The following is an 18,042-nucleotide window of genomic DNA, read 5'->3' as shown; positions in this document are numbered from 1 at the left end:
TAACATTATTAACAACATTGTGTTATTAGAATTTGGATTCATTTGCATCACGTTTCCCTCACAACGTATTAGCTGTGTGAAATTAGTTGCATATAAACTTAATTTCTAGGAGACAGGGCCAATCAGCTGGATAAGCATACATCTGAATAAATGATTTAAATGTAAAGACCTGGAAATATCAAAATGTCAAAAATACAGTTAATAGAAGTCTTAGTTGTTGTTGTTGTTGTTGTTGTTGTTGTTGTTGTTGTTGTTGTTGTTGTTGTTGTTGTTGTTGTTGTTGGTGGTGGTGGTGGTGGTTTCCCGTCACAAAACAGAATTAGAATTCCATTCATTGCTCCTGATCTATTAAACACAGTTAACGGCCAATTCGACACAATTATATTTAATACCGTAGCCTCAGTGTTTCATTAGCTTTGCTTGACTGAAGAACAGGCTGCCGTGACGGTGTGTTTCCAGGGAGCCTGTGTTTCTTTTAGTTTTAAAGTGGATTTTCAGAAGAATCGTTCTTACAGGTCCCATTAAAAAAGGCTTAAATGTTCTACTTTTGGTGTGCTGCATGCCAGAGTGTTTGAGTCATGTACTGATCATCCAGCTCTTGATCTTCATGAATCCTTACCTGCAGACTGGCCGCTGCATTACCAAAGATCTCTCTCTACATGGCATGGGGTTGTTTTTTTGCTCAATTGGATTTGTATGCTAAGTAGAAATATGATCCAGTGTGCACAGTGATTCAGACTGCCGCTGCCCTCCCTTCTTTTCCTCTCCTTACTCCTGCTCCTCCTTCTCCTCTTCCTCGTCTTTACAGAACAACTGAGGTGATAATCCAGGGTGTGTTTAGGCTGCTCCTAGTTTTATCAGCATTCCTTTGAGGGGTGTGGTGGCCAATAAAATCTTACACTTTCACCTGAATTGACCAACTGAGACAAGGGGGTTAAAGGGAGGGAGGGCACATCCTTTCTGCAGCTTTTTCATCCTCTACAATGGAAGGTGTTATCCAGCCTGCCTCAGTCTAAACCTTCGAATTTGTTTTGTCACTTCAGCTCTTTCAAAAACCATAATGTCACATTCTTAGAATTCTTTGCTCCTCTAACGTGTTTGCTCCGTGTGGGAATAGAGCCCCAAGTGCTTAAATACAGGTTGTTCTTGCCCAGAATGGTTGCACACTCAATCATGTGTTTGTCAGTATCCATTAGTCATATATGAAGTCTACTTTATAAGCAGATGCATGGACACCTGCTCAGCTTTATGTAGATCATTATCATTATTATTATTATTTAAACAGATTGACGCTAAAGGATAGTTAAGGCTAATTGATTGTAGCTTCTATTACTGCCAGGTCCCTATTCTCTGCCAATGAAAGAACAGATTAATGTGTTCAGTCAAGTCTTGAAATGTTGCTGAGTTGCTGGAAATCATGTCACAGGCAGGAATGAGTGAGTAGAAATACAGATGTCATGGATAGTGCCATATTCTAACATCAAGAGACTGATTCTTGATTTCTTTTTGGCCCGAAACAGGACAAAACAAAAAGGGGACGGCATAATGGTTTATGGGAAATGTGGTTTTCAGAACCACAAGCAATGGTGTGGGATAGAACCAACCCGTGATGTCGGTGGTCAGATTTGTTTATGGTAATTATAGCAAACAATTTTCACAATGATATACTATATTCTTTGATAATGAGAGTCTGTAGCTCTGTAAGGCTGTTTAGGCACAGCAGTGCTTTGATTTAAATGCTAATAAGCTTTCATGCTCACAAAGACAACGCTAATATGCTGATGTTTACCAGGTATAGTGTTTATCATGTTACGCCATGCTAACGTTTATAAGTTACCAGTAAGTTACCAGCTGTGGCTGATGTGCGGCTGGAATGTATTTAGCTTTGCAGGCATCAAACCAAAGTATTGGACAAATTAAAATTACCCAAACCCAACATTCCCCTGAATATACCCAGCAAGCATTCAGCACATAAACACATAATAATGCACATTGCATCAGTTAATGCAGTCCATTGTTTAAGAAAAGTCAGAATTTCTGCTAAGCAATGCAACATCAGTGTGGGAAGAGGAAGACAGATTTCTTTGTCACTTTCATCATGAAAAAGTGATCAAACCTCAGACTTGTCATTTAGAAAGAAAAAAACTTTCTCCTCTTATTTTCACTAAGCTCTCTCTGCTCATATAAAAAGCCCAAGTGTTCCATCTGGTTTTGATGAAGCCAGATGAGCGAGCAGTGTAATGAGCATGTTGAGACCTTAATGATATGTCTCCTTTTTGGTGAAAAGATCTCATGACTAAGATGTTCCACACTTTCTGCATCCTCGCCTGCTCACATCTGGGTCCCCTGCTAGTGTTCCCCATGAGGTTTAGAAATTCAGCTCAAATAGGTGTCGGTGAACGTTCCGCAGCTGGAACGCCACCAGGTTCTCAGTTACCGTTTACTGTAGCTTCTGCATCCCAGATAACCTGGAGCATTCCGCTCTGTTCTACACTGTGTATCTGTAATGAAGAGCTTTATAGACATCTTGCTGTTCTCATTCATTAAAGCCTGATCCTATCAGTCCTTTACAGTATATTCTGTACTTTGTATGATTCCTTTCCTTTTCCCATTTAATTGCCTTCCCACATACCACTCCTTAATTCCTCAGCTTGCCTAGACATTGTAAGGACCTACAAAGGTGTGTCTCCAAATTTGCTAACGTGGCTTGAAATGAGTCAAGGCGCGGACACACACACACACACACACACACACACACACACACACACACACACACACACACACACACTCACTCTCACACACCCACACAGACACACTTACACTGACACATTAAGTATCTTCATGTTCATACAGGTCACGTTCAAAACACAGCACTGTGGAAGAAAAAGTGCTTTTAGATACCTGATGAAGTGATGTCAGTCAGGGTGGGATATATACCCACCTTAAGGCTAGAGAGGCAGGATTTATCAGAGGTAAGACACACCCTGCCCTTCAGTTCAGCTGTCAGCACATATGAGCCAATATAGGGGACCATTATGGAGGGACTTTGTATAAATAGGCACCAAAGTCTTTCAACAAACTCTGAATAATTACTTGACTTAGGACTTACCTCCAGAACATTAAAGCAAGAATATATAACTTGTAATATAAGAACACAATGTTCCTTTCGCAAAAGAAAAGTTAAATTCATAACCAATGATATGCACCATTGCTAAGCTCAATACACTCAATGGTTTTGCTGCTACAGCCTCTCTTTGTGCGGTATGACCAGTAGCTTCTGGTGATTAATTTTAGCTAATATTAGTGAGCTTGACATAGATATCGCTGCTTACCTGACAGCACTGTCACCTCTCTAACTGTATGACTCCTTTTTAGTTGTGCTACTCTCATGATACATTTCAGCATTAATCACTTTCCAGTCCTTGTAACTTGTTGCCGCAGGTGCCACTGTTAAGCTAAAGGTACATATGATTGATTTAGCAGAAATTTGGCTGATGAAACTGCCAGAAATTCCTACTTGTCGTATTGGATTTAATGAGTGATTGAATAGTGCAAGGTTTCTTCTTGTTTTTCTGTTTCTGCAGATGAACCTATCATGGAAAATAACTTAATATCCAAGATACGATACTAGTTATAGTGTAGAGTAAGTAATGCCTATTTTATTACATTTACTGTTCCAAATACTGTCTGCCTGCACCTCCCTGGCAAAATCCTCTTGTTCACAGGAAATTATGCATTCAATGCTCTCCAACTTTTTTTGGACTAGATACCAACGAGCATGAAATGTATAGTTCTGGCTCCGTCTACAGTAACGTAAACTTCATCAAGTGAAAGGCGAAAGATCTGACAGAACTGGACATTTGCTTTAATTAAGAAGTGAGAGATGTGTTGCAACGATGACCACCAAAACACAGATGTATGCAGAAATCAAAACAAATGAGTGTAATTTCCATAGAGATCTTTGACATGTGCATTGCTCTTTAAACACACACTCATACTCAAACTCTGAGTTACAAGTTGCGATATATCTCAGTAAATCAGGATGTTCAGGGTGTGGTCATTCATCACTGTCTGGAATCCACAGCAGCCCTTCCCAAACTATCTCATCCTCAATCTCTTCTCCTTTTTCGTCACAACGAGTGACTCCTAATGGTGCTGGAATGCTGTGAGCAAGCAATGATTAACCATGAGATGTGTGTTCGTGTGCGAGTAACTGAGAGGACTTTTTTAGCTCTTACTTGTGTTACATCTGTTCATACTCTGTATATGGTTCCTCAGAGATCTATTGAGTGGAATTAGAGTGTAAAAAATTATCAGCATAGATTTTTATGAACTTTTATTATTCCTGGGCACTCAGTCTGTGTGTGTATTGTCTTGCGCAAACGAAGCCATTACGTTCACAGCACATGCAGGTTGCCACACCTCGTCCTTCCCCGCCTCGCCGCCTTCTTCCTCGCCTCAGTGAAACACGGCACCCTGCAAAAGGAAGGGGTGTGTTTAGAGCCCTACCCACCATGTCCTGCACACACTAGTGCCACTAAATCCTCACTCACACATCACACAAGGACAGGCCCAGACTTCATAGCCCACAGGCACCGTTTCCTATGAAAGGAATATAGTAAGCGGGAGAAAAAGGAAAAGGGAGAGAAAAAAAAAAGGGGAAGAAGGGCAGAGCCGAACTCAATAAGGGAGTGAGGAGGTTAGAGGCAAGAAGGGGAGAGAAATCATAGGTTTGTGAAGTGCTGTGTGGATTGTCGCCACGAGACTGCACACTCTGGGACGAACCGGGGGCCAGAGTGACAGATAGAAGCAAGAAAAGCAGAAGTTGCCATCAAGGGGAAACCAGCCAAGGATATCTTATCATTAGGATTATTATTCTGTGTACTGACAAACAGTGACAATGACCTCTCAGCAGCAGAGGTACAGGAATATCTCCTCTGGCAGCATGGGCAGAGAGAGGGTACCCTCAGATGAAGGCTATTACCAGGGGATGCTGAAGGCTACGGACGGCAGGAAAGGTACCAGTATGGTGGCAGTTAATGGAAAATAGCTTAATTACAAGCCTTGATCTTGATCTAGTATGTGTTCCATATGTGTGAGACACCACAGGGCAAGAATTAAGTGTTTTTGCAGTTAAAGGTGAGACAAGTAGAGTATTTAATGGAATTACAGGATTGGACAGCATTCAAATTTTAGACTTTTCAGTGTGTAAGAGCTGCAAGAGGTTTATCTGCAGTGATCTGACATTGTATTTAAAATGACAGACTGCAGTGCAGTTTTTCTGAGTGGACTGCACCGTCCAGTGTTTGTCCACGCTGCGACTTAAGGAGGATACTCCCCTTTTCTAATGCATCAGCAGCTTCCTCACTTCGTATTGGTCAGCAAAGCCCATTCACAGTTTTTGTTGTGCAGCATGCATGTGTTTTGGGTGAATGAGTCACTGTGGCTGCAGTCTGTTTGCCTTTGATGAATGGTGTGTTGTGTTGTTATGTTGTCTTCCTTTTTTCAGTTTGTGTGTTCCTCTTTTTTTGCTCTTAAAACTCCTCAAACCTATTCACAGGTCTAATGTGCATATCACATGCATTGATTTTGGTGGTGTTACACAGGAGTGGACTCCATCAGCACTTTGAATATGCCATTGTGATTGTGTGTTTGTTTTTCTCTCATGTCACACACACCAGTGACAGCAGCTTGACAAACTAATGACCAGTGGAGAACAAAATCTTCTAATTCATTCTAATTGATCGTATAATTAAGTGCAAGTAGCAATTAAACAATGTAAAAGTACTGCGAGTAAAAGTTCTGCATTCAAAACCTCACTCCAGTACACAAGCATTAAATGTTCTTTTAAGTATTGAAAGTCAAAGTAGTCATCATGCAGGAAAAATGACCAGCCTGTTATATTGTTGATGATATTATCAGATTAGTATTGCTTTTGTAATTATGCGTGAGTACCTGGTTGAGGTGGAGCTTATTTTAATTAGACTGTTTGATCTTTTAATCTATAACACTGCATCATATTTTGTAAGGGTATCATATGTTCTGCGTGTACAATCTGGACCTTCAAAGTAAGCAGTAACTATAGCTGTCACACAAAACTGTACTCGAGTGCAATACTTAGTGACAGTACTTTGCACTACTGCTGTCCACTTTGTTTTGTGCTATAAACTGTAAACTTCACTGAAACCTGTTGAAGTCTGGTGACATTTGATACTCAGGAAGCCCACGCAGCCCCTATCCACTCTCTTACCCTTCACTTATAAAGAGCAATAGAGCGATGCTGGCTCAAACAGGATTAGGTAACACGGTGTGAACAGACCCAACAGGCCAAGGTTCATCTCATCTGGGAAACTGCTTTGTCTCCAGCAGCCTCTGTGTGTGAGTGTGTGTGTGTGTCGCCAATCATCGCGCTCCTACTTCAGGTGACATTTTGCCCTCTTGGCATGGAGTGGAAGCGCAGAGGTCGCATGCTAAAGCCTAGTCCCCCTTTGGTTCCAATGATAAATGAGGAGGTTAAAGGTTTGTAGTGTCAACATGTGGTTTCCATGGAAACGTAGCTCCACAACACATTTGTAGACATCGTCGCTGACGCCCTCCTGAGAAAACAAATGTAGCCTCTGGGCAGCTATTTTGTTTTAGCACTGAATCACAGCCCTTTGCTTTTCATTGCTGGGTGTGTCACTGCACAGTAGACAGTCAGATCACTCCCTTAAAACTGATAACACAGAGGACGTTGTGTTGGCTTCTGGTGTCCATCCTGGCACAGTGTGAATAGAATTAATTGCTGTGTGAGTCACAGTATAAAGACATGAAGCGGCATAGAGTGAAGAAATTCCTAAACCTGCCTGATATATCAAGTGGGCTCTTGTTAGACACACACACAGAGTGAGAGTGCTTCAAACAACTGTGCATAGTTGTCGTATACTTGTGATCTGCTGGTAGCTACTGTTTTCTGTCTGACCGTGGTTCCAAGTGCTCTAGTTTCTTCAGACTTAACGTGGCTTGTAGCTAACTAGCCAGAGTGGAGCTAGTAACAAGCGGATCAGAGTGGTCAAGTGGTAGCGAGACGTTGTGAGGGCATTCGTTAACCGGAGCTTTCCTCTGCGGCAGCGAACACACAGGCCTCTACCAATTACAATCACAATCAGTCATTCAGCAGACACTTTAACCAAAGCGACGTACATATAGATTCACACACCGATGGCACAGCATCAGTCTCCCTGTATCACGTCCTTTACCGTGGCTATGCACACAAGAGATGTGCTTCCCACAACACCCGATGAACTGCGTCACTCCCACACGTTTCGAAAAGCCGGAACTCGTGACGCATCCCTAGAACAGATCGATCCATCCACTGTGCCCACAGTAAATGTTGCAGTGACACACCTTGTAGTTTTTCCCTGAATCTCAATAGAAAAATGGATGGGTGTATGCGGGTTTATTGTCTTAGTGGGTGTGTTCCTTGCTAAGATCTTGTTGTTTCTTGTTGGAAGATCGCACTCTCTAATCTCCAGTTAAGCTATGTCTCCTTGGAGTGTCTTCACACTTCAAGAACCTTTAGCCTTTGGGATGGAATCCTTTTTCCGAATGTTTCTGTCCAAGAGCACAGCTGGCAGTAGTGTCATAGAGAGAGACATGACCTTGCAAATGCAACGTTTCTTACACAATAGGAGCGCATCTGCCAGCTATGAATGATGCAGTCTGACTCAGATGCAGGCGTTCACGGTCAAGAGCCCTTTTTCCACCCAGTGATAAATCTGTTTGTTCTGCAGAAATCAAACAAGTCTGGTATCTTGGGGATTTCCTCTTTTGTGTACTGCTTTATGTAAAATGAAGATTCTACTATATATACATCAGTCATTTTCTGTTGATTGAGCACATTTTTAAATGTTAACATTTACAATTAATTGCCTCTAAATTTTCATTTTCTTTCGTGTCTGATGTCTAACCACCGTTTCTCTATTTTGCAGATGAACGAGACCGAGTACAGAAAAAGACCTTCACAAAATGGGTCAACAAACACTTGATAAAGGTAAGGGAGTGTCTTTGACCTCCACTCTTTCTTGATGTACTTTAAAGGCACATTAATGCACACATTCCTGCTCACACATGCCTGCAATCTTATGTTCCATATTCCTTTTCATACGAACAAGGTACGCTTGTGCAGAATAAATGGAACTTCACCAAAAAAGTGCCCACAAATTTCACTTTCTCTCAACCTCATGAACATGTGGTTGACTGCTTTCTGACATAAAAACCACAGTGGATATCAAAGGGTAAAATCTCCTTTGTGTGGTCCAGGCTTAAAAAATACATGCAACAATACATTCTCTCAGTGAATCAGCATGAATCAACTGATTTACATTCAGCCACAAGATGCTGTGTTGAGTGTTTAATAAATGGTTGTTTATTCTGATTAGTTTAACTAATTTAGGCTGAAACTGTCAGATCAATCAGTACCAATTATTGATCAACGCGTCCTTCAGTGAGGAATCCTCCCCAAAGGTCATGGCAGTGATCTTGCAGGTGAAATTAGGTGTGATCAAATGAACAAGACACTCATTTTCGAGTTTTCCACACTTATGCTGATCATGAAAAAAAAAAATTGTTCTCTCATGATAAATGACCTCATTAGCTTTGCTATCTCACAGTAATGAAATAATTAAGTCATTATATTGAGATAATGTCATTACTGGCAGACGTGGCCACTCTTGCCCTCAATAGTTATCAACCTCCAGGTAGAATTAAGATTAGATTTAGATTTAAACCCGTGTGCTATAATTACAGGTGCAAATAGTTTGTTTAGGTTTGTGTTGACAAGAACCTTAGCGTTAATGTTTGACACGCTGCATAAGGAGGGGTGATTAAAACAATAAGCATGAAGGATAATGTCTATATAAGGAAGATAATGTTTTGGTTTGCAGGAGGTTTTATGAGATACTGTCAGTTTAAACATTGGAGTCCTCTGGCAGCATGATATTGATTCAGTGTAAACAACATAAATTTATGACAGTGGGGTCAAATGTCTCATCAGATTCCCAGAATGCAGTGCTGTGTTGTGGATTATTTTGAGGGACAGGCCATCATTATCTAAAATGCAGTCCATCCCTCACCTGTGCGCTCTACTTGAGTCTTTGGAAATGATTCTGACACGTCACCCCCGACTCACTGAAACACACATTGGCTCGTTGATTATGGTCTCACACTCGGTCTCTGACATCGCGACATGATGCAGAGGCCTACCAGAGGTCTGTCATCATCTGAGAGACTGTGTAAACCATCCATCGGCACTCATCCACTTTCACCTACCTCACTCTCTATTCTCAACCTACAGCCTGAAAGCCCTCCAATACATCACATATTCATGGAGGCAAACAGGTCAGGATGGGGGTAAAGTCAAACAGGCCACACTCCTCACTCTGAACTTTCTCATTAGGAGTGAAAAATTAGCCCCTCGTAACACAATACCCCTCCCACAGAGCAGTGAAAAATATTCCTGCTTGTGCCACTTCCAGGAAACTGCCATGAGGACCAATACATTTACAGCCTTATGACTTTAAGTGCTTCCACATTATTTGTATATCCACTCAACAAACACTGGCCCATTCATTTTTTTTTAGAAATGGAACTAGAGGGGAAAAAATAAGCACTAAAAGAGTGTTTTCCTTTCCATGAATGTGCAGTGCTAACGTATTCTGCTACCACATGATGAGAGCATAGTGGAGTAACTCCCTCTTGTTTCTCTTAAGTGTTCACTGTGAATTTCAGAGGGTGAGTCACAGACATCTGGACTCACTTAGCTCCTTCTGAAAAGGCAAATCCTGGTCTCGGCCCAGAGCCCACGGTGGTTAAGGCCCAACGGTAGCACATGTGCCGCACAGACAGGGTCTGGGAGGCTACCTGCCTTCATGCCCAGCTTAAACTGTTGTTTGGGAAGTTGCATAAGTTCACCCACATTGATATTGTTATCATTACATTCTAAAAGACCCAGTTTGAAGTTTTCAAAATCATATAATGCAATGTAATTTCTTACTGATTGTAATAGCAGTACTCCAATTTTCATGTGAAATTAGTACAAATTTTACATGGAGCATCATCTCCACCTACAGTCAGCAGTTGAAAATCTCATAGACGAGACGGGCTCCTTTGGTAGGGAAAGTGTTAACTCTGTTTAAGGTTAAACTGATTTAAGGGCTTAATGGTTGGCTTGACGAGGGCAGACTATAGGTTGTGTGCAGCCATGAGAAGCTGTAAAGGGCCACTGAGTGGTTTCCTGTGCTGCGTAAATCTTTTTATACTGTGCAAGACAGCGAAACATTGGAGCAGCTGCAGAATGACAATCTGTTTTCTAGCTAAATCCTACAAACTGCATGTGATTAGATTAAAAACCGCAATTGTTGCAGATTGAGTCCAGACTATACCTGGCTGTTAGTGAGAGAAGCACTAAGAGCTTGAAGGAATTGCCCAAAATGATGTAAACATGATGTCAAACCTGAGGCATGTTAAGTGTTTTGTTTCCAGACGGCGTGTCGCAGTCATGTGGAGGGACCAGGAAGAGGGGCCTGTCAGCCATGTGTGCTAATGATTTTCACCTTGAAATGTTTACAGAGCAACTCTTTGACACTGAGAGGGCAATTTGTAGCATAACACCCACCTTACAGCAGACACAGCGTAGCTGAGCAGAGGCTCTGACACCACAGCCTGCTCAGTACAAAGTAATTGAAGGGTGTTGATAGGTGGCTCTTGAGTTGACACTAAGGAGATCGACTACTAGATCATCACAGAATGCACTGTTGAAACAAAAATGAACAATCATATGTTATGTCTTTGATGAGGATATTCAGCATTTTATAAAATTACGTGCAAATCAAGAATATAGATATTCTTCAAATAGAAGGGCTGTTATAGGCTGTAACACTATGCAAGTTTATCACACTGCACAACAGTGTCTTAAGAAGTTTCTACATGTGTAGACAGTGAACCCTAGTGGTCGCAGTGCTGGCTTCCTTCTCTCCACTCAGATCCACTCTGTACGATCATCTTCCCTGTGCAGGCAGGGAGGGGCATATCCATGGTTGGATACATGTGTTGAAATTCTTGCCAAGATAAATCAGCCGCTGTTGAAACTTGCAAGAGAAATTTGTCTTCATTCCATTTTAGGGCCGAGGTCTCCCTCACCCTGCAGACTCATTCACATGAGAGATGCACAAACTGGATTTTGTCATAGGACAAAAAGAAATTAATAGTTTTATCTTTCTGTGTTTCGTCTTTCTGTCTCATATACCATCATGTCCATCATCCAATCATCTAAATTTCTGCTCCTGGTCATTGCTCTTCATTTCATGTCTATTTATTTCTGCTCTCATCCTCTTCTCTCTTGTTTCCATTCGTTCTTTGTCCATCACTCATCCATCTGCTCTCATTCCTCCATCTTTCACCCCTTATCGCCCAGCATTGGAAGGCAGAGGTAGGTAATAGCACATTGGAGCAGGACTGTAATACAAATCTCATTCCAAAAACGTGGGTTTGTTTGAAACGTGTTGCTGCTGTTAAATTCAGAATAAGCATATATTCACAAAAAATTGATGAGACAATACGTTAAATGTATTGTCTTTGCACTGTTTTCAATTGAGTTAGCAAATTATCACATTCCGTTTTATTTATGTTTCAAACTGTGTCCCAACTTTTTTGGAATCAGGGTCATAAATGTGTGTCTGGTCGTGGAGACTTCGCATGGAGATTGACTCCTTCCTTGTTTTTCCAAAGTTTTTCCCTCAACCCAATCCTCTGTTTCCTGGCACCATCACACCTTTCCTCACCTCTCTCCCTGGGTGCAGTTACACCACACGTCAGTTATATAAACAGTGAATGCAGTTTTGACTAATTTTAATTAATTGAAATCTAAACATTACTGTAACATTTGGTGTATTTTTTTGTGTTTTAGTTGATTTTATGGTCACCAGCACACCTTTTTATTACCTGACTGCTCTGGTTTTTAGTCTCATCTATCACTTGTCAGGGATGACAGCTGCCATTTGGCATTTGGAGTAGGAGTCAGGCTTGGCTGCTCACGGCTATGCATTCCAGACCTGTGTAGAGTTGTACAAGAGGAGAGGACGCTCTGAGTGCTGTAGAAAACTAAAAAATGTTTGAACCCATCATATTTTCCATCATATTTGACACATCATTAGGACTGATGTGTTATTGGCGTTTGCAATTTTATAGCAAAGTCAGAAAAGTTCATTGCCGTTCATTCTAGTCAAATACCTCTGAGGCCTTTTGTCACATTGTGGCTGTCATTAAGGGAACCAGCATGGTGATTGGATGGAAGACAAATAAGACGGGTCCTTTGTGTAATTCCTGGAGCTTGCATCTTGAATCCTTGTGACGTGTGCTTTCTCTTTGTCCTGGCAGACACAGCGTCATGTGACAGACCTGTATGAAGACCTTCGAGATGGACATAACCTGATCTCACTGTTGGAGGTCCTCTCTGGGGAAACACTGGTGAGCATCGCCATGATGTTTTTGTGATTTTTGGTGTTGACAAATACGCCTACACTCTGCATCTTTTACCTCAACCATTCTCCAAACCAAAACCTAATCCAGACTAATTACATGAGATTCACATATTTAATTGAACCTGGAATATCATCCCTGTGGCAACAGATTGTAACCACTCACAGCCAAGCTGTCAATCGAAGGCCTAACCCGAGCTGAACTGTGCTAAACAAAGACATCTTTTCTTTTTCTTTCTTTTTCTTTTCTTTTTTTTTTTAGCTTTCAGCTTTATTCAGATGGGACTTCTCATATACCCTTCAATCTTTCTATCTCTGTAGCTAAAATCTTCAGGCTTACACACCAGACTGATTTCAAAGCTAGCAGCAGGGATCCTCATGTTATACCCTGCAGTTCAGATCTGTACCGAGGCTTCTCTGCTGCTGTAGTTCATTGCTCCCTCCACCAGCTTTAGCTCTGCTCATCTTCTGAATGCCTCCATAGCCTTAACACATTAACTTTGGCCTGTGTGTGCATGTATGAACTACTATCTGATGTACGGTTCTGCTCCTCTTCCTCCTCCTCTTCCTCCTCTCCGTCACCTCTTCTCGTTTGCTGTCCTTTAACCTCTGGGTGTGCTGATCTTTGCTGTCTGACCCTCGCCTCCTCTCTTTGCACTGCTCTTGCTGGGGCTAGCCGAGGGAGAGAGACGTGGTCAGGAGCGTTCGGTTGGTGAGTGGGTCAAAAACTTACAGTAGAAATCCTTTTTTTTCCTTTTTTTTTTTTTTTTCTTTTTTATTCATCCGCGCTTTACCAGCGATTTGGCCGTGCATGGTATCCAGACCTCCATGGCGAATTAAGTGCTTTTGTTACTTTTTTCCTTCCCTCCGTCTTTCCTTCCTTTTTTCCTCATTGACAGGCTTGCTTTAAGCACATAGCTGCAGGAAACAAGCAAAAAAAAATCAGTTATCGGTAGGTGTTTCTGATACTTGCAGGACCCACTGATTAACTTGGTAGTTTTTGGCAGTCGTAATACTTTGTTGTGTAAAGCAGTATGAGCTTTTACTATTTGCTTTTCTTCACCTTCATTTTTTTTTTTTTTTTTTTAATTTCCACTTGAAATTCAAAAGAAAAACTAATCATAGTGCAACATAACCTAATCTTATCTTGCTGTTAGATGACTTGAATAATACAAAACCTTGTTACTGGCTCCACCAATGAAAATTGACTCATGTAATCTAAAGTGTTTATTTGTCTTCATCATCATCAGATTTGCGTTTTCATGTGTCTGGGATAGTGGACTGAGCCAAAGAAAGCAATAACATTTTGGATCAAAAATCCAACACAGCATCTCTACAGGCATGCTGTAAATAACAATATCTGCTCATCAGAGTTAATTCCTAGTGAAAAATATACAGGACTCACCAGTTATTCCCATATTTATTCTTTCTGTTAAATGTCTTTCCATCAGATTTTCTGTTTTCCTTCCCTTTAATTTGTCCATTTTGACTCTCTCCTGTACCATGAGTATAGCAGAAGGATCATCACTGATGGTCAAGTGTCCATCATGTAATTAAACATCGTCTTTATCTCTTTTCTCTCCTCCTCAGCCCAGAGAGAAAGGTCGCATGCGATTCCACAAACTGCAGAATGTACAGATAGCACTGGACTTCCTCAAACACCGGCAGGTATGACACATAAAGTGACGCCTTGAACCTGAAAAACCTGAAAACTTGGCACTGTCTTGTTACCACATTGCATCTCTGTTTTCACTAACTAATATTATTGATGTTTGGTTTTCTCAGGTCAAGCTGGTGAACATCAGAAATGATGACATAGCAGATGGGAACCCCAAGCTCACCTTGGGGTTGATATGGACCATCATCCTCCACTTCCAGGTCTCCTCCTCTGTCAGTGTTGTGTTCCATTATATTACCGCTCTATACCTCTGTCTCTGGGACCTGTCAGCTGCTGTTTCCCATCTTCCTGGAAAGAGAATCACAATGGATTCTGCTCTTCAAAGATCTTCTGATAAAAGACATCTTCTAATCAAATCATATCATACTTCTAAGAGCACTGACGGCTATTATAACAAACTAACTCAACCGTCAAGCATTTAGTGTGCAGTCGCTAATTTATGAACAGTATAAAGAAATAAAACACCATCAGGGCGTGTAAGTATGAGTCACTCTCTCCCTGACTCCCAAGGGGAGGGTGCGTCAGGCCAAGTGTACGACTTGTTGTCATGCTATGCTCCCAACCACATCCCATGCATCCAGGCCTTTTCCTGCTTTCCTTGTGTGTGCCAAGAGCTGGCAGGCAGAAATCCCTGGGTATCAGCCCAACAGGCAGAGCCACGCCCTTCAATATCACATGATTCAAGTTCAGGTTGTAAGAAGCTGGAGCTCCGCATGGGAAATAAAGTAGACACTGGTGTTGAAAGTAATTTTGCTGACGTGATCCAGTGAAGGTGCCATTGTGCCCTGTAGATGCATAAAATGTTCCTTTATGCTATTGTAGAAGGGGGAAAATAGCAGGGCTGTGGTTGCTGGTGAGTCATAGAGATCAAAGAGGAAAGTAAAATCCCCTTTTTGGCATGCAATGTAGTGTTAAATCTCACAATCTAGTTCTCCTAAATTAACTACTACAGAGAACAGAATATTTTGTACACCCTGAAATATGAAAAAGGTGCATGGACGATCTGGACTTAAGTAGTTGAATGAGCACTAAAGCATCTGTATTGTATAGAGTCTGTATACTTTTTATTGAAGCAAGTAAAAAAAAAGTCTGTAAGAGGAATGTTTGCAGAAGAAGCAAATTTGAGCGGCATACGCATGAGTACACACACATTTATACACAAACACACAAAATGGAAAACCCAGTGCCTGTGACTCATCTTTCCCATCCACAAATTCCCCAAATGAAAAGTTATCTGGATGCCACAGCCATAATGGCGTTTCCCAGTCTAGACCAGACAGAAACCCTGCTGCACCCTGTGAGCCAAGTCAGAGACATCAACACTTCACTCTGCTGATACAATAAATACTTAATATGCTATAGACTGCACAACCAGGAAAGATGTTAAATCAAGGAACGATAAAGGTGTTCATTTATCTTCAACAAAATTTTATGATGTTTACTTGAAGGTTAATCAGGGGTTCCCAGTGTTTCTGTTCAAATTGCATCTTTTGGTTTCCACTAATGGCTAATTTTTCACATCTCTTCAATATGGATCATAATGTGCACATCAGTCACCTTCCTAACATTTTATTTATATATGTTGTCTCAGATCTCAGATATTCAGGTCAACGGCCAGTCAGAAGACATGTCGGCCAAGGAGAAGCTGCTGCTCTGGTCCCAGAGGATGACGGACGGCTACCAGGGCATCCGCTGTGACAATTTCACCACCAGCTGGAGGGATGGCAAGCTCTTCAACGCTGTCATACACAAACACTAGTGAGTGTTGGATTTATTGCTGACTAATTGTGTGATTGTAAAATGATAACAGCACCATGAACAGTAGCAACAGTGCTAGTTATTGTGCTACTCATATGAGAGTGTTTAAAGACAGATATTATAGTGTATTACGAACCCATGCTCTCAAAATATGAAGAGTACTAATGCATTAGCTCATATACAATGCCAGAGCAGAGATACGAGCAGAGATGCTGGATCTTGTCATCATCATTCATGATTTTTTATTGAATATCGAGTTCACTGGAGCAGGAGTGGGACCCTGGTACACATTCAAATGTCAAATTACACTTCATAATGCCAGATTAAACCTGCTCTGTAATTAGATCCCACTCTCAGTATTGATAAGTATCTGTTCCTGAAACGATTTAAGACATGAGAACCGTGACGTGCACTGTGATGTGGATTTAATAGTGCAGAGCTTCATGTAGTTGCACTCACAGTGCTCAAATTAATTTGTGCAGCCTTTTCTGTTTAATCAGGTTTTGAAACCTGATATTATTTATTTACTCTATCCGTTAAAATGTCTTCTTGTAAGCCTTTTTCTAGTTACTATATCTGTCAGTGCTGTTGTCATGCTGCTTTAATAGAATCTGTAAAACCTGCCTCGCCATAAACATACCAGGCCTTTCGGCTAGGAATGCCATTGGCAGGCGTTGGCCATGAGTAATGCTCAACCACCTTAAGATGATAATTCCTCTATTAAATATGATTAGCTTATTAAATTGTTGGTAACCTAGTATTAAAAAGTTAAATCTGAACTCCTTGTTGTACACTAAACACTAATGCTTATCCTCCTAATGTTGTCATGTGCCTTTATAGTAGAATTAGCAGTTAAGGGTCGCTTTGTGTAGTAGCATTGTGGGAAATGAATGCACATTTATTTCTCAGGAGATTTGTTAATACAGCATGCTATTGGTTGTTTTCCTTTTAGATGTTTTAACAAAGGGACTCATGCAGAGTCCAGAGAGCAAACAGAAGACAGAGTGGTATTAGATGAGACAAAGTTCAGTGCTGAGCAAGTTGTAGTTCTTCAAAGCCATTAAGTGTTGAAGAAAGAGATGCCTGCAGGGGCACGTTTTCTCAGACTCGAGCGTGTACCTGCAACTATATTACCTAGAGTTGTTTTTTTTCTTTTTTTGGAGACACCTGAGGCTGGATTAGTGTTGATTTTCATAAAGGTTAGGGGTGTGGTGTGAGGGCGTAACTGTAGCACTCTGTCTGTTCCATGAAAACTGTGGCGTTACTTCGTGCCGAGGCATAATTCAGGGCATCCTGGTGCAGAATATGCAATCATCCAGAAAGATTGTCAAGATTGTCCAGGGTTTACAAAATTAATTTACAAAGCTACAGTTGAATTTAGGTTTCATGTTCAAAAGCTTGATGAAGGAGCAGTGACTTGGCTGTGCCACTGGGAGGCTTTTTAATCTCAGGAACTCCGCAGAAGGATTAAGAGGATCTTCGCATGATGACGGACACGTGAGACAGCGCTCAGGATGGATTTAAATGCAAGCATCAAAAGATGTGTTAGCATGCTGAATGAAGCTGTAAGGCCAGCCACTAAAGCATAAACGCTTTCCTTGCTGCTGGACAAAGAGCCTCTGTGACGTTTGCAAGATGCTTGGTGTACGGAAGAAGTCTAAGCATAAGAAACGAAGCCAAGGCTTCACTGGCGGCACGTCTGGATCTGTCAGCGACCTTGACGACCGGGTGGTCATGTTGTGTGAGGATATCCCATCAGAGGGATCCTCCTGGGACTCGGGCCGGGGTTCCCATAGCTCAGGGGCCCGCTCGCTCAGTGACGATCTGGGCCAGGAATGGAGGTCCCGTAGCTTTCATGGAAGAGAGGAACAGAGCATGAGCAGCTCAGCTAAACCAACAAGGCAGTACTCTCTTCGAGAAATCGTCCTTGTGGAACCTTCTCCTGTCTACGGGCAGAACGTGAACCATTCCACTCTGCGAGTCAGAGAGATGTATGATTCTGCTCCTACTGCTGCTTTGTGCACAGACTGTATTTTCTTACTGTATTTCATGATCATACTGCAGGAATGTACATTGTACATTTGAATTTAT

The 18,042-nt window shown here is 41.5% G+C and overlaps 1 protein-coding gene across 13 annotated transcripts in view; it reads left to right on the top strand.

Annotated features, from left to right (window-relative positions):
• The window catches only part of plecb (plectin b), a 123,482-nt gene that overhangs the window by 80,016 nt on the left and 25,424 nt on the right, over positions 1-18,042 (top strand). For 6 of the 13 annotated variants that reach the window (XM_076737295.1, XM_076737287.1, XM_076737290.1 and 3 more), the window contains 5 exons: positions 7,971-8,032; positions 12,415-12,504; positions 14,106-14,183; positions 14,301-14,393; positions 15,785-15,951. In XM_076737295.1, coding sequence (XP_076593410.1) covers positions 7,971-8,032; positions 12,415-12,504; positions 14,106-14,183; positions 14,301-14,393; positions 15,785-15,951 — 490 coding nt within the window. Of the gene's footprint in view, positions 1-4,562; positions 5,019-7,970; positions 8,033-11,452; positions 11,468-12,414; positions 12,505-13,191; positions 13,228-14,105; positions 14,184-14,300; positions 14,406-15,784; positions 15,952-18,042 lie in introns of those variants that run through there. The other 7 variants (XM_076737289.1, XM_076737291.1, XM_076737285.1 and 4 more) reach the window with 5 other exon arrangements.

This window comes from Chaetodon auriga, chromosome 8 (genome assembly GCF_051107435.1).
Source record: "Chaetodon auriga isolate fChaAug3 chromosome 8, fChaAug3.hap1, whole genome shotgun sequence".
In the NCBI taxonomy this organism is placed as follows: Eukaryota; Metazoa; Chordata; class Actinopteri; order Chaetodontiformes; family Chaetodontidae; genus Chaetodon; species Chaetodon auriga.
This window is presented reverse-complemented; position numbering and strand designations above follow the sequence as displayed.